General features: G+C 40.5%; 1 protein-coding gene across 1 annotated transcript; it reads right to left on the bottom strand.

Moving 5' to 3' along the window:
- Positions 1–2,693: 2,693 nt before the first annotated feature.
- LOC139465498 (ribulose-phosphate 3-epimerase-like) lies at positions 2,694–18,058 on the bottom strand. The gene is made up of 5 exons (XM_071247222.1): positions 17,816–18,058; positions 13,629–13,736; positions 10,766–10,900; positions 9,937–10,023; positions 2,694–4,789 (listed from the first exon to the last, which is right to left on the bottom strand). Exons 1-5 carry the CDS (start codon positions 18,056–18,058, stop codon positions 4,667–4,669), a joined length of 696 nt encoding a protein of 231 aa, XP_071103323.1. The 3' UTR covers positions 2,694–4,666.
- Positions 18,059–18,504: the final 446 nt, after the last annotated feature.

Here is an 18,504-nt window from a genome sequence, read left to right as displayed (position 1 = left end):
ATAGTATTATAAAGTATATTTACAGTGATAGTTGGGTCTTCTACGATAATATATATAGAATAGCAGCAAAACGACGAATATTGCAAGAAATGGTCCTAAAACGGACACCTGCCATTACAGAGTTTAACCCAGATCTATTACCCTGAATAAATACTCTGGTTGTTTTCAAGTTAGCCGCTGAAACACATTAGTTGGTCGCTTTGTTGTTTAACGCCGCACTCAGCAATATTCCTGCTACATGAGGGCGGTCTGTAAATAATCGAGCCTGGACCAGACAATCCAGCAATTAGGATCGATGACATGCATCAAGCTAGAACACATTAACAGATTCCCTTTGATACCCCACGATTCCAATTCTTACAATATCCCGTTATGTTATTCTTATGTTAGAAGAGACGCCTTGCCGATATCATGCAGGACAGGTCTAACTTTTTTGCCGCCATATCAACATTAGCAATAAAAACATGCAGGTATTAGCAAAAGAAACATGCTGGTGTTAGCAATAAAATCAGGCAGGTGTTAGCAATAAAACCATGCAGGGGATAGAAATAAAACCATGCAGGTGTTAGCAATAAAACCATGGACAGGGCTGGTATAATCCCCGGCGAAGCCATTCAGGACACGGTGCCGCGAGAGCGAGTACGCGCCTTCCGTTCAAAAAGGAGTCATATTGCCTCGCTCTCATGAACACGCCTCAGGTGTGTTAGGAATAAAACCATACAGGTGTGTGAGTAATAAAACAATACTGTTGTCACCTATCATGAATCCAGATTGTAAGCTTGTTAAAATATCATCTCTGCAGAAATTGAACACATACTTGAGAACACAGGTCTGGAATACCTTGGCCAAACAACCAGCGAGGGCAGTCGGTGGGCATTTTCAGCATTCATTAGCACTACCCTTTTCATAAACTGGCCTATATCTATTGCTTTTTGAACTGCATAACATTTCAACAGAACCTTGACCAAAATATTGCTCTACATTTAGAAGTCACTCCAATCTTAGGTTGTTTGCCAAACGTTCACAATAACTATTGACAACAGCCTGTCTCTAAGATGTAACCAACAATGCATTTATCATGTTATTTAAGAGGACAGACATCTACCGACTCCAGTATTACAGAGGTGGACTGACATCTACTGACTCCAGTATTACAGAGGTGGACTGACATCTACCGACTCCAGTATTACAGAGGTGGACTGACATCTACTGACTCTAGTATTACAGAGGTGGACTGACATCTACTGACTCCAGTATTACAGAGGTGGACTGACATCTACCGACTCCAGTATTACAGAGGTGGACTGACATCTACCGACTCCAGTATAACAGAGGTGGACTGACATCTACTGACTCCAGTATTACAGAGGTGGACTGACATCTACATGTACCAACTCCAGTATTACAGAGGTGGACTGACATCTACCGACTCTAGTATTACAGAGGTGGACTGACATCTACCGACTCCAGTATTACAGAGGTGGACTGACATCTACATGTACCAACTCCAGTATTACAGAGGTGGACTGACATCTACCGACTCCAGTATTACAGAGGTGGACTGACATCTACTGACTCTAGTATTACAGAGGTGGACTGACATCTACTGACTCCAGTATTACAGAGGTGGACTGACATCTACCGACTCCAGTATTACAGAGGTGGACTGACATCTACCGACTCCAGTATAACAGAGGTGGACTGACATCTACTGACTCCAGTATTACAGAGGTGGACTGACATCTACATGTACCAACTCCAGTATTACAGAGGTGGACTGACATCTACCGACTCTAGTATTACAGAGGTGGACTGACATCTACCGACTCCAGTATTACAGAGGTGGACTGACATCTACATGTACCAACTCCAGTATTACAGAGGTGGACTGACATCTACCGACTCCAGTATTACAGAGGTGGACTGACATCTACCGACTCAAGTATTACAGAGGTGGACTGACATCTACATGTACCAACTCCAGTATTACAGAGGTGGACTGACATCTACCGACTCCAGTATTACAGAGGTGGACTGAGATCTACCGACTCCAGTATTACAGAGGTGGACTGACATCTACTGGCTCCAGTATTACGGAGGTGGACTGACATCTACCGACTCCAGTATTACAGAGGTTGACTGACATCTACCGACTCCAGTATTACAGAGGTGGACTGACATCTACCGACTCCAGTATTACAGAGGTGGACTGACATCTACATGTACCAACTCCAGTATTACAGAGGTGGACTGACATCTACCGACTCTAGTATTACAGAGGTGGACTGACATCTACCAACTCCAGTATTACAGAGGTGGACTGACATCTACCGACTCCAGTATTACAGAGGTGGACTGACATCTACTGTGTGAAGTTCGACGGAAGGTGATGTAGGGTACCTAACGATGAAGGTAGTCTTGAAACATAAATACAAAGAGAAAACCTCTGTTATTTCCATGTTATTAATCAAACATGTAGTTATTTGTTGTTGAGTCCATGATTTGTGTAACTATTTTTCCAAGGGAAATTGAAGAAAATCAGTCTTCCTAGTTCTCATCCACTGTGATCCCAGTCTCCAGGATATTTCTTATGACACACATGAGTTCCTTTGGAGATGATTTCCACAACACAGCGGACAAGAAATATCACCTCCAGATTATCTAACAGATGTACAAAAGTAAAACAAAAGCTGCAGTAAAGTGTTTTATTGATTCCCTGTATATGACCACAATAGAAAACAGCAGAAAACCTCAAAGAACGGTTTCTGGTATGCTCCTATTGGTTCAGCTCCACAGTATTTAAAGATCATCAGCCATGCCACGAGCACCATCATTGCTAAGAGGATACAATTAAATTCAGAACCTCCATAGACAGGAAAATAATTGAGTGTTTTCAAGTAGTGACCAATACAAAACCTTCCCTCGGAACTTATCAATATCCTGACCTGGTAAGAATCAACATACACACCACTGGTTCATGATATCAATCTAAATTTTAAAATACATGACAAATCATGAATAGTAAAAAGTCCAGAGGCACTGTCTCATTAATGAAAATCTTAAGCTGTAGTTTGGTAATAAGAATGATCACATGCAATAACTTTCACTTTCTTACAGCATAATATTTTTCTTCAAATCGAATCAATGAGAGACGACACGTAATTTTTTCAACATCTGTGTATTCACATCAACATCAAAGCTGTCAAGTTTCAGTTGAGTTACAGGAGGAGCAATACAGGTACTGGGCCCTGTTCCTCAAAGCAATCTTAGCGTTAAGGTGATCATAAGTCCCATACTTTAACACAGGCTTACGATCATTGTTGTGCTAAGATCGCTATGAGGAATGGGTCCCAGGGACCGAATGGCTACTGAAGACCACAGTGTCAATGTTTGTTGCATACCGATGGATTTCATGATCATTTCAACCCAGGACAAACCTTCAACACTCAAGAGTCTTTGCATCATACATGCCTCTAGTGAAGAGAAAACAAAAGTGAAAAGTACCAAATATCAGATCAAATAATAATTTCAAATATGATTTTTCTATGGCATTGTGAGAACCTACCAGCAGCATGGAACACTTGGTTCTCTGTTCAACAAGGTGATCTTAGGGCTACGACTATTGTAAGCCTATGTGAAGGTATGGGAGTTACAGTCATCTTAGCGCTAAGATCGCTTTATGTAAGTGGACCCTGGTCCCCTGTTCAACAAGGCTATGGAAGTGCTGAGGCTATGGAAATGCTATACCCTACAACTTCCTGCTATACAGAAGTCCTCCCCTCCTGCTATACAGAAGTGCCATGTCTACAGGTTCTCCTGCTATATAGAAGTCCTACGGCTACTGGCCCTTCTGCTATACAGAAGTGGAGTGGAACCCAAGAGCACTGGATCCAACAGATCAAGAATCCTAATCAAGGCCAAGTTGTGATGCAGATCCTGGCATGGTAAGGGACACAACTCTGTAAGCAAATTGTGGCACCTCACTGGGTCCCCCCAGTCACTCAATACACTAAGGTCAACTCTAGGGCAGTGACTAATGCAACCCGACTTTATCTGAGTAGTTTCAGGAATTGAGCAAATTATAATAGTTCTGTAGTGCACCCAATATGATCACCAAATATCAAGTTACAAGTTCATGGCATAAAAAGCACTATACTTTAATATACATGTACCACTAAAACATACATGTACTTTGAGTGTTAGACTGAAAATGTGTTAGTAATTTGATTATCAGGAAAAGCAGAGAAACAAATAATAGACTAAGGTCATGAGACTGACATTGTTGAGGTAGGAATTAAGTGTTAGTAACAGCATAACACCATTGAGCTTCACATTGACAACATGATTTCCTTCATCTAAACTCACCAACAGGATGTGACTATATCAACAACAAATTACATGCCCCACTTGTTATAGTAACACCTTCTGTTTGATCATTTCTTTGGCTGTAAACTGATTAAACCAGTGTATCTGCAATGTCAAAAGGAGAAGGGAAACAAGCTACAATCAAGACAAGAAACATAATGCTGTGTGACTGAAAGTGAAATATGAAATTGATCTCATATGAGACGTCAAAGATTCCCTCAAAACAACAAGCCTGTGTTGTGTTAACATGTGACTTAAACCCTGCCCTGACATGGAAGCACCTAACAGGTAGTGCTAGACTTCATCGCTCTAATGATGCTTTCTGTAGTGCTTCATCCACTATGTGTCGCATGTAGCTGATTGTCTCCCTTGGATTGTCACTGTTAATCACTGCACTTCCTGACACGATGACATTTGCCCCTGCCTGCAACGTAACACAGGAAGCTTGTTAAACATTCCACACCACACAAGAAACTTGTTAAACATTCCACACCGCAAGAAAAATTGTTAAACATTCAACACAACACAGGAAACTTGTTAAACATTCAACACAACACCGGAAACTTGTTTAACATTCAACACAACACAGGGTAGTTATTTTAACACTAATGTAAATCCTGGAATAAATTTGGATTGAAAAAAATGATAGCACCAGTACTAACACAAAATTGTGTCACTTAATCATTGCGAGACCCAAAGAAACATCCAAAACACACCACTGATTTCTACTGGGATGTCCACTTCCTTCATCTCACAAGCTGATGTTTTCCTTGAAACAACACACTACATGGCAACATGTACAAAGTGGCACATGTCTGTTTAAGTAAATAATAACACACAAATATGTCAGTAGGATTTTATCAGTCAAAACAGGATCAACTCATTTACTTCACATACAATCCCTGTACATTCAGGCATGTCCTGAAGTGCCAAGTGGCCTGCCTCACCCGACTACGATCTCAACCCCTGATAACGCCAAGGTCAGTGAAGCCTTAAAATCACCTGACCATGTCACCAGTTGCCATGGCAGCAAAAATAAAAAAACGACAACTATTATTCACAAGAAACATGCTGAAAAGATCAAGCATCTATTGAACATGGCCACACAAGTGCTGCTTCAGAGTCTAGTAAACAGTTTGTTGTTTAACGTCGCGCTCAGATAAATTTCAGCTGTACGAAGGCGGTCTGTAAATAATCAAGTCTGGGTCAGACAATACAGCGATTGACATTATAAGCATCAATCTACGCAATTGGGATACGATGACATGCATCAACCTAGTCCGCTAATCTGACCACTCGATCACATTAGTCGCCTCTTACGACAAGCATTGTCGCCTATTATGGCAAGCATCGGTTGCTGGAGGCCTATTCTAACCAGGATCTTTATGGGTCTCAAGTAAACTGACATTAGCCCGGATGAAAGCGCTGTATGGATTATGAACAAAGCACATACACTGAGGAAGACTACTGACAAATCTCACAAGTTGACGAACTGCAACATCAGATCCCCGGTTGATCCTTACTGCTTGGAGAGTTAGACAAACTCGTTCACAAATACTTGACACAAACTAGGGCAGCTGGTGGCCAATGGACAGAAACATTGAAACTGTAATTGATCATTGTTACATGAAAATCGCTCCTGTTTGTCAGAAAATGGTGACCCAATCCTTTAGACAGGGGCTGGTCAAGGCAGGACTTTGTGAAGTGCAAAGCAACGGAAGCTGCCAGGAAGGTACCATCTGATTTCAAGCAGAAGTCAGAAGACTTTGTTACAAGTGAAGGGGAGACAGTTCCATCTGAACTAGAACAGACTTAACTTTAACAGATGAGCATGAAGTGCATTCTTGTTTCAAACTGGACATTCGTAAATTAGGGTCCAAATCACGTTGAGACATTGTAACTCCCAAAGAGAGGAGAAAGAAATATGACGTTACAATGTTGCCAGGTGGCAATGCTTTTGGTGCCATGCTCCCCCACAAGTCATCTATGGAGGTGTCACTGACTGGTATGATGCGCAGTACTACCTCGCAGACGAGTGGCAGCTGAATGGGTATGTTGACAGCAGACTTACACAAAATGTGTGAAACAATATTGCATGACATAAAACAACTTGCAAACTTTGATGTGTTTGCTGCACATGGATGTAGTTCAACTTTGTAGTGAGACGACTTGTATCAGCTGGCCATGAACAGTGACTAAAAGTCTGTCATGCGTGAACAATTCGCGAGTGAAAACGAGTGAGACGAGCAAAACAGTGAGACGAGCAAAACAGTGAGCTTGAGACTCAGTGTGATGAAGGTGATGCATGCTTGCTGGATCATGTCAGCTTTTGACAGAAACTGTCACATGTGGGTGGCACTAGTCTGGACTGTCTTACAAGTTCCAGTAAGCGTGACGAGATCACACTTGTTGACATCTGACAGTAAGTAGAAGTGTCCCCCGCTTAAGTGCCTGTATTGTGATGGGCTACTGTAAACTGTCATTCTTGAACTGATTGAGTAAACATTCATGAGTGAATGATGTTCTGTTTTTATTACAAGTGTTTCCAGAGTCAAGAGTCAAGCGAATTTGGATGTGGAAATGCATAATAAAAATGTTTTGTTTCATTAACGCAAGTAACTAACAGTGGCATTTTTCACATTAATTTCCTGCTCACATTATTGACATGATTAATAGTACACACAGCAAAGGAAACACATTCTAAATATTCAACACAACACCACACAACAAAGCAAAGGAAACACGATCTAAATATTCAACACAACACCACACAACACAACAAAGGAAACACGATGTAAATATTCACCACAACACCACACAACACAGCAAAGGAAACACGATCTAAATATTCAACACAACACAACAAAGGAAACACGATGTAAATATTCAACACAACACCATACAACACAACAAAGGAAACACGATCTAAATATTCAACACAACACCACACAACACAGCAAAGGAAACATGATCTAAATATTCAACACAACACCACACAACACAACAAAGGAAACACGATGTAAATATTCAACACAACACCACACAACACAACAAAGGAAACACGATCTAAATATTCAACACAACACCACACAACACAACAAAGGAAACACATTCTAAATATTCAACACAACACCACACAACACAACAAAGGAAACACGATCTAAATATTCAACACAACACAACACAACACAACAAAGGAAACACGATCTAAATATTCAACACAACACCATACAACACAACAAAGGAAACACGATCTAAATATTCAACACAACACCACACAACACAGCAAAGGAAACACGATCTAAATATTCAACACAACACCACACAACACAGCAAAGGAAACACGATGTAAATATTCAACACAACCCCATACAACACAGCAAAGGAAACACATTCTAAATATTCAACACAACACCACACAACAAAGCAAAGGAAACACGATCTAAATATTCAACACAACACCACACAACACAACAAAGGAAACACGATGTAAATATTCACCACAACACCACACAACACAGCAAAGGAAACACGATCTAAATATTCAACACAACACAACAAAGGAAACACGATGTAAATATTCAACACAACACCATACAACACAACAAAGGAAACACGATCTAAATATTCAACACAACACCAAACAACACAGCAAAGGAAACATGATCTAAATATTCAACACAACACCACACAACACAACAAAGGAAACACGATCTAAATATTCAACACAACACCACACAACACAACAAAGGAAACATGATCTAAATATTCAACACAACACCACACAACACAACAAAGGAAACACGATCTAAATATTCAACACAACACCACACAACACAGCAAAGGAAACACGATGTAAATATTCAACACAACCCCATACAACACAGCAAAGGAAACACATTCTAAATATTCAACACAACACCACACAACACAACAAAGGAAACACGATCTAAATATTCAACACAACACCAAACAACACAGCAAAGGAAACACGATCTAAATATTCAACACAACACCACACAACACAACAAAGGAAACAAGATGTAAATATTCAACACAACACCACACAACACAACAAAGGAAACACGATCTAAATATTCAACACAACACCACACAACACAACAAAGGAAACACATTCTAAATATTCAACACAACACCACACAACACAACAAAGGAAACACGATCTAAATATTCAACACAACACCACACAACACAGCAAAGGAAACACGATCTAAATATTCAACACAACACCACACAACACAGCAAAGGAAACACGATGTAAATATTCAACACAACCCCATACAACACAGCAAAGGAAACACATTCTAAATATTCAACACAACACCACACAACACAACAAAGGAAACACGATCTAAATATTCAATACAACACCACACAACACAACAAAGAAAACACATTCTAAATATTCAACACAACACCACACAACACAACAAAGGAAACACATTCTAAATATTCAACACAACACCACACAACACAACAAAGGAAACACATTCTAAATATTCAACACAACACCACACAACACAACAAAGGAAACACGATCTAAATATTCAACACAACACAACACAACACAGCAAAGGAAACACGATCTAAATATTCAACACAACACCACACAACACAACAAAGGAAACACGATCTAAATATTCAACACAACACAACACAACACAGCAAAGGAAACACGATCTAAATATTCAACACAACACCACACAACACAGCAAAGGAAACACGATGTAAATATTCAACACAACACCACACAACACAGCAAAGGAAACACATTCTAAATATTCAACACAACACCACACAACACAACAAAGGAAACACGATCTAAATATTCAACACAACACAACACAACAAAGGAAACACGATCTAAATATTCAACACAACACAACACAGCAAAGGAAACACATTCTAAATATTCAACACAACATCACACAACACAGCAACACAGCAACGGAAACAAGATCTAAATATTCAACACCACACAACACAACACAGCAAAGGAAACAGGATCTAAATATTCAACACAACACAACACAGGAAAAGGATTTTTAAGCCATGTTCGCAGTGAGTGACCTTGACCTCCAAGGTTACCAATTAATTGTCATAACAATTCCAGTTCCATGAAGGTGCGGGGTAGAATGAGTCTTCAGCAACCCATGCTTGCACTAAAAGGTGACTATCTTTGTCGTAAGAGGTGATGGGATAGGGTGGTCAGACTTGCTGACTTGGTTGATGCATGTCATCATATCCCAATTACATAGATCGATGCTCATAATGTCAATCAATTCTCTGGTCCAGATTTGATTATTTCCATACCGACATAATAGAGATGGATTATTGCTGAGCGTGGGATTAAACAACAAAACATAGCAATTCCTATGGGGAATATAGGAGTTATCTCATGAGTGAAATATCCAACATGACTGGTGCTGCGCTAGTTTTAGCCACATGGCCAACAGAAGCAATATTCTCTGTAGCCATATTCAAGCTAACACATCCATCAAAGTCCATCATTACCATGACAACAGAATTCTAAGTGAGTCTGACACTGACCTCAGCACACTGCTGGATGGTGCTGGGACCGACTCCGCCATCCACCTCGATGTCCATACTCCGGTACTTGTCACGCAGAAACTGCACCTGGTCAAGACAAACATTGGAATTAGCTACGACCCATAGATAGGAGTGCCACAACTGTGCAGCTCTTCACGGTGAATCTGTCATGAGTTACAAGCTGGAATTGAGTGAGCAGTGTTTTATGCCACTCAGCAAAATTCCAGGCATATCATGGCAGTGAACACAAAAGATTTGATTCACACATTGCATCCACACATGACATCCAATCCAGGTCTGTCCAGACGAGCACCAGGATACCTAGCCTTGCTCCAAGGCTGTACTGAAAGAAAAGTCCATGGATGTGTACCGGTAGTTATTCTATCCTCCTAATAGGCAAGTTTTGAAGAACTCCAGTCTCCTATAGGGACAAGTTGTTCATATTATTTACATAATCTAGAATTATGATTTAGACTACTAATTATTGCCTTAAGGACTTGAGCAAGTCTACAGGCTACCCAAATTTACCAAGGGGAAAGTCATCTCATCAGAATGAATACAAGCCTATGTGAGACATATTTGTTACAATGTGATTCAATAACTGTCAGTTTCATATTCAGGTAGCAGATGACTAACAAGTTTGTACACACGAGGTAACATCTGATGTGACTGTAAACCAGGCATGGAGTCCAGCTGCTTAGAAAACAAAAACAGAATTTTAAACTGATTGTTCATCTATCAGAAACCTACAATGTACATGCAGAGCTGTCACAATCAACTCTTAACATTATACACAAATACTCAAGGCAAATAAATAGTCAGTGCTGACCTTTGATAAACATTCCCCCATAAACTTCTGTCCCCCAAAGCCTGGGTTGACAGTCATGATGAGGACGAGGTCCACCATGTCCATATACGGCAGCACACCCTGTACACTGGTCGGAGGATTGACAGCCAGGCCCACCTGTACAACACACAGGCGAATTAATGACACAGTTAACACCTGTACAACACACAGTAAACACCTGTACAACACACAGGTAACACCTGTACAACACACACAGTTAACACCTGTACAACACACAGGTAACACCTGTACAACACACAGGTAACACCTGTACAACACACAGGTAACACCTGTACAACACACACAGTTAACACCTGTACAACACACAGGTAACACCTGTACAACACACAGGTAACACCTGTACAACACACAGGTAACACCTGTACAACACACACAGTTAACACCCGTACAACACACAGTTAACACCTGTACAACACACAGTTAACACCCGTACAACACACAGGTAACACCTGTACAACACACACAGTTAACACCTGTACAACACACAGGTAACACCTGTACAACACACAGGTAACACCTGTACAACACACAGTTAACACCTGTACGACACACACAGTTAACACCTGTACAACACACAGGTAACACCTGTACAACACACAGGTAACACCTGTACAACACACAGTTAACACCTGTACGACACACACAGTTAACACCCGTACAACACACAGTTAACACCTGTACAACACACAGTTAACACCCGTACAACACATAGTTAACACCTGTACAACACACAATTAACACCTGTACAACACACAGTTAACACCTGTACAACACACAGTTAACACCTGTACAACACACAGTTTACACCCGTACAACACACAGTTAACACCAGTACAACACAAACAGTTTACACCAGTACAAAACACAGTTAACACCAGTACAACACACAGTTAACACCTGTACAATACACACAGTTAACACCAGTACAACACACACAGTTAACACCAGTACAACACACAGCAAGCACATGTACAACACACACAGTTAACACCTGTACAACACACAACAAGCACCTGTACAACACACAAGCACGTGTACAACAAACACAGTTAACACCTGTACAACACACACAGTTAACACCTGTACAACACACAACAAGCACCTGTACAACACACACAGTTAACACCTGTACAACACACACAGTTAACACCTGTACAACACACAGCAAGCACCTGTACAACACACACAGTTAACACCTGTACAGCACACACAGTTAACACCTGTACAACATACAGCAAGCACCTGTACAACACACAACAAGCACATGTACAACACACAACAAGCACCTGTACAACACACACACTTAACACCAGTACAACACACAGCAAGCACATGTACAACACACACAGTTAACACCTGTACAACACACAACAAGCACCTGTACAACACACACAGTTAACACCTGTACAACACACACAGTTAACACCTGTACAACACACACAGTAAACACCTGTACAACACACAACAAGCACCTGTACAACACACACAGTTAACACCTGTACAACACACACAGTTAACACCTGTACAACACACACAGTAAACACCTGTACAACACACAACAAGCACCTGTACAACACACACAGTTAACACCTGTACAACACACACAGTTAACACCTGTACAACACACAGCAAGCACCTGTACAACACACAACAAGCACATGTACAACACACAACAAGCACCTGTACAACACACACAGTTAACACCTGTATAACACACAAGAAGCACCTGTACAACACACACAGTTAACACCTGTACAACACATAGTTGACACCTGTACAACACACAACAAGCACCGGTACAACACACACAGTTAACACCTGTACAACACACAACAAGCACCTGTACAACACACAGAGTTAACACCTGTATTACACACAACAAGCACCTGTACAACACACACAGTTAACACCTGTACAACACACAGTTAACACCTGTACAACAAACACAGTTAACACCTGTACAACACACACAGTTAACACCTGTACAACACACACAGTTAACACCTGTACAACACACACAGTTAACACCAGTACAACACACAGCAAGCACCTGTACAACACACAGAGTTAACACCTGTACAACAAACAGTTAACACCTGTACAATGGAATTGATGGTTGCTCATAATACCAATCACTGGATTGTCAAATATTTACAGGTTGCTGTCATAAAATAATACAAACTAATAACCTATAATGCTACTCCCTAGCTCCCTGTCTATACATTGTGGTTTCTGTGAGAAGAATTCACTCCTTTTTCAGTCATGCCATATCATCATCTCACTGTGGGGGACTGTCGGGATCTTACTCCAAATCATATTAATCTGAGTAACTGATCTCAAGAAAACATGTTAAAGTGATTACATCCAGTAGGGATTGCTATCGGATGTTCAAAGTTTATTACAAATGTTAGGATGCAGACTGTATTGTGATTCATATATTGATATATTGTACAATTCTAAATTTTGAATTCAGAAGCAAACACCAGTGTATGAACTGAAGTTCCTAAATGGAACAAAACAAGATGCTGGTACAACATAACATTCACTCATTCCATAAATATGCATGATTGCAGGTTCCATGTCATTGGCAAGTTGACAGTATTAAATGTGTGGTAAAAATCACTGTTTGAAATCACCTGATATACCGAGTATTAAAACATGATATTGTGATATGTATATTGGAAAGAGTGAACCTCAACCGATATGCCGATAATACCATGCTCCCTTTATATCTAGGATGTAATATATAAATCAAGTTCAATCAACTTATGCATGAAAAAATTTCAAATACAACTATGAAAATAAAAATAAAAATATATAAAACCTTCATTCCAGCCTCCTTAATCTTCCTGATACATCGTCCTGGATCCTCGGCTGCTTCCAAGTGGAAGGAGTACATGTCTCCCCCAGCATCTGCAATGGGCTCCACCCACTGCAACACACAACACACAACATCGCACACAGTGGAAGGAGTACATGTCTCCCCCAGCATCTGCCATGGGCTCCACCCACTGCAACACACAACACACAACATCGCACACAGTGGAAGACGTACATGTCTCCCCCAGCATCTGCAATGGGCTCCACCACTGCAACACACAACACACAACATCGCACACAGTGGAAGGAGTACATGTCTCCTCCAGCATCTGCCATGGGCTCCACCCACTGCAACACACAACACACAACATCGCACACAGTGGAAGGAGTACATATCTCCTCCAGCATCTGCCATGGGCTCCACCCACTGCAACACACAACATCGCACACAGTGGAAGGAGTACATATCTCCTCCAGCATCTGCCATGGGCTCCACCCACTGCAACACACAACATCGCACACAGTGGAAGGAGTACATATCTCCTCCAGCATCTGCCATGGGCTCCACCCACTTCAACACACAACACAACACACAACATCGCACACAGTGGAAGGAGTACATATCTCCTCCAGCATCTGCCATGGGCTCCACCCACTTCAACACACAACACAACACACAACATTGCACACAGTGGAAGGAGTACATATCTCCCCCAGCATCTGCCATGGGCTCCACCCACTGCAACACACAACATCGCACACAGTGGAAGGAGTACATATCTCCTCCAGCATCTGCCATGGGCTCCACCCACTGCAACACACAACATCGCACACAGTGGAAGGAGTACATGTCTCCCCCAGCATCTGCCATAGGCTCCACCCACTGCAACACACAACACACAACATCGCACACAGTGGAAGGAGATGAACAACACCTATGATAGACTAGAACCAGCTTGTAATGCCAATCTTTGGTTCACAATTGGAACAACATCTCCCAGGCTGTTTTGAATCATCTGGTGTCTTCAATATGCCTGTATCAACGCAGATGGTGAGTCACACCCGACACTGACATTGTGGTGACACCACCCCCTTTTAAGAGTGTGTGTCTGCCGTCTCCTGTCACCAGGTAAGGGTTTTGCCATTAAATTTGTAATGATAAAAACTTGATCAGACGATTGACATTTCTTATTTTTTCAAAAACAAAACATTTACACCACTGCGTACCCCAGTAACTTTTTTCTGTCAGTATACTCATAATACAAAGTTTGACACTTTTGTTGATTATTTGTGCTGGAATCTCATCAGTTTTTATTTTTTTAGAATCATTTTCAGGTTTTTTTATTATATTTTGGCCTGAAAAGTTAGCTGAGCAATTAGTTCTATACAGTTTGTATCAAGTTTCACTCCCCACGGCAGTGATGTGTCATCACCTTCCGTCCGTCAACACTTGACCTGCTTCCGGGCCGTGTACCACACACACACACACACACATGCTGGATCATGTCGGATGCCCCATTGCATCCTGCACCCAACACAACATGCACAATCATCACACAACACCACAACGTACCATTCTCTTTAACTTACAAGAAAATTAAATCCTACAATGTTTCACAAATTCTTAAAGGGGCACTAATCTAACGCCATTCCCCGGACTGGTTGTTGCCTTTGTTATTGTTTCCCCCCCCCCCCGTGAGTACCCGGATGATACGCAACGCAACTGAGCGTGACCAGAGACTGGGCTACCGTCTGCAAGGACAGCTAAATAAACTTGGAGGCTGGAGGCAATATTTGTTTTACGCATTTTTGCATAAACACTGATTGGTTAACTGTGATCTATAAAGATTTCGACAAAGGGCGCATGTTAATTAATTTCTTCAGCCTAAACAAACAGACAAAAAGAACAGCGGAGCTCATCAGATGTCATTTGGAAATACCCCAGATGGTTATAGTTTAATACTAAAAAAAGTATCCATGCAGTGAAAGGATTTTCGGATTTCGGCTTGCGTCAATAATACGATTACTTCTCCCTTGTTGTCATCCACGTTTTCTCGTTTAACCCTACACTTGTGTATTTGTTGTCATTCACTTGATGCTCAGTTAATGAATTTATTACAGGTACAATTAGTGGTAGCACCACTTACATTACCTGACAAAGGTTCCCATTTGGCATTTATTGTGTCTGGGGTAATTATTCAATCTAAATCCAGATTTGAAGTGAGGTGAAATGTGTGTTATGTAATATGCACGTGTCAGCCCAGCAAGAGATGAACGATCAGTTGATTTACTTTGTTTTGTAAATCAACGGATCGTTCCTAGCCATCAAAGGATTAACAGAAAATATGTTGGTTGATTAATCACTGTTATCTTGCACAATGGATATGTCAAGAGTGAGTGTTTACATGTCTAGGTTTTCTAATACAAAGGGAATACACTCATATAATGGCGTGAAGTGCCGATGTAAAAAGAACATACTTTGTTCAAAGGGTTAACTGATAATACGTTGATTGATTGATCATTGTTATCTATCACTCAATGGATTTTTCAGGAACCGTGGACGTTATGAAAATAGTTGTCACGTGGGCTTTCTCAGCCGACCATTGAGACGTGACACCTATGTAAAACACCTGAAACAATCCAAGTGATCAGTTGAGAAACGAACACCGGTTATAATATCCCGAAACGATATATATCTTTTAAAATATTTGATTGTTAGTGAGACACGTGACATCGAATAAGTTTCTTTGTACAGCTGCAGATGAGTGGGATATTGTTCCTTTGTGTGGATATTCACGGCTACATTCCTCGAACAAGGAAGCTGCCTAAAATTTATACACATAAATTTTGTAGGTTGTAATTATATTTGCATTTTGTTTTCCTTCTTTTAAACCGATTCGTTCTTGTTTCTCTACGTCTTGGTTGGGAAATTCTTCAATGCGCGATAGACGTTGTTTTCACAGGTCTTTTTCCTTTGTAAGCGTGTATATATTACCGTCAATTTGTAAAATGTGATTCTCTCAGGCAATTTATAAAATGTGTAAATATTTCAGTCATTACGACTAAAAAATCTGTCCAGATTGATTAAGACGATCAAAAGGGCCTACAAACATCACAACAGATTATTATGTAGGATTAGAAGCCAAACAACATAGAAATGTACTTTTCAACGTAACATTTTCAGTCTCTTGGTGATGACATTAAACATCAAAATGTGTGGAATTTGTTATCATAATATTACAGATGGAAATGTTTTTCAGTCACTTTGTAAAATAACTGAATATTTAGACGTTTAATAAATGTGTTGCACATTTGACAGTAAAAATATATACACACTATAAAAAAAGCAATGCTCAGGTGAAATATTTACTTTGTGTTGCAAGTCAAAATAGTGTAAATGAAAATCGCAAAATTACCAAGCAAGTGACTTATCAAAACTTCGTCACCATTACCAATGCTATTTCATTTTGTTGATCAATGTGACCATACGCCTTTATTACTAACAATAAAAGTGACCAATGCGCTTACGAATGGCGCAGCAGAGGTCGCGAACTAGTCTAGATTTCTGCTATACATCCGGGTACTCACTGGGAAAAAACAATAACAAAGGCAACAACCAGTCCCGGGGAATTGCGTTAGATCAGTGCCCCTTTAAAGAGCACATAAAAATGAAATTAGAAATACAGCATCACTGTATCCATGGTTCATTTTCATATGTCCATAGACAGTACTTATTTGTTTGGGATGAACTCTGGTTGGACAAGTTATGCTTATGAGAAATGTGCTGATGTCAGTCTGTGCAATATTCAGACTAGGTTTAGGTTTAGTGGTAGATAGTGATGACAAGACTAGTTGGAAGGCCCAGAAGTTTTAATACAATCTACAACATGGGCTCCGGCACTGGGTATGGGCAATCTAGTCTCAGTTACATCCACAGAACGACATTTAATCAACCTAATAATTGTTACTTACTGAATATAAACTCTTTATACACCTGTTTTCATTCGTGTGAGGGTGAGATTCTCTAGAGGTCTAAGGGAGGTAACTCTTATTTGCCATGGAAAATACAACAGTTTTTGCCGAAGATAGGCAATGTCATGCCACTTATTAAATGGCCAGTACTTTATCTACACAATAAGATCACAACTGTTATTCATCTTGATTAATTCAATTATAAAATAAACGGAATACCTTTTCAGGGTCTGCAACCATCATGTGCATCTCAAAGAAAACTCCGGGCAGTTTCGGCCTCAGACATTTCACCACTGGATGCCCGAGTGTCAGATTGGGCACAAAATGTCCGTCCATCACATCCAGATGCATATAGTCAGATCCACAATCCATGAACCGCTGACATTCCGAAGCCAGGTTAGACAGATCGGCATTCAAAATAGACGGTCCGATCTTGCATGCACATCCATTCGACAGCGCCATTTTGGTTCAACTGAGGTCAAGGTTGAAATTATCAATTAGAACTGATTTCAATACATTTTGATTGGTTGACCCGCATATTAGTTTATTGTAGATGTTCAACAGTGCTGTGCAATGATGACAGGGCATTTCACCACTGATATATGTATAGCACGTGATCAGTCTATTCTCGTGTTTGTATGCCACTACACGCGTTTATTCTGGCATGGCCCGGCCTAGCGCAAGCCTGTCTGTGTGATTTACAGACTTTGCCTGAAAATACGACTCACTGAAACAGTGGATCCAAATGACATATAGATCTACACAAATGTTTGAAAAGAAACTGTTTGCAAACTTGGATAGTTTATTATTTATTCCAAATTTGAGTATGTGTATGTTGAACAGACAAAATGTCTTAAGTTAAGCATTCCGACTTTTATTTTATTGACAGAGCAGCTTGTGTTGATGAA

Source organism: Haliotis cracherodii, unplaced genomic scaffold, assembly GCF_022045235.1.
Source record: "Haliotis cracherodii isolate W230 unplaced genomic scaffold, xgHalCrac1.p SCAF_18, whole genome shotgun sequence".
Lineage (NCBI taxonomy): Eukaryota > Metazoa > Mollusca > Gastropoda > Lepetellida > Haliotidae > Haliotis > Haliotis cracherodii.
The sequence above is the reverse complement of the archived record's forward strand: the minus strand, read 5'-3'. Positions and strand labels throughout refer to the sequence as shown.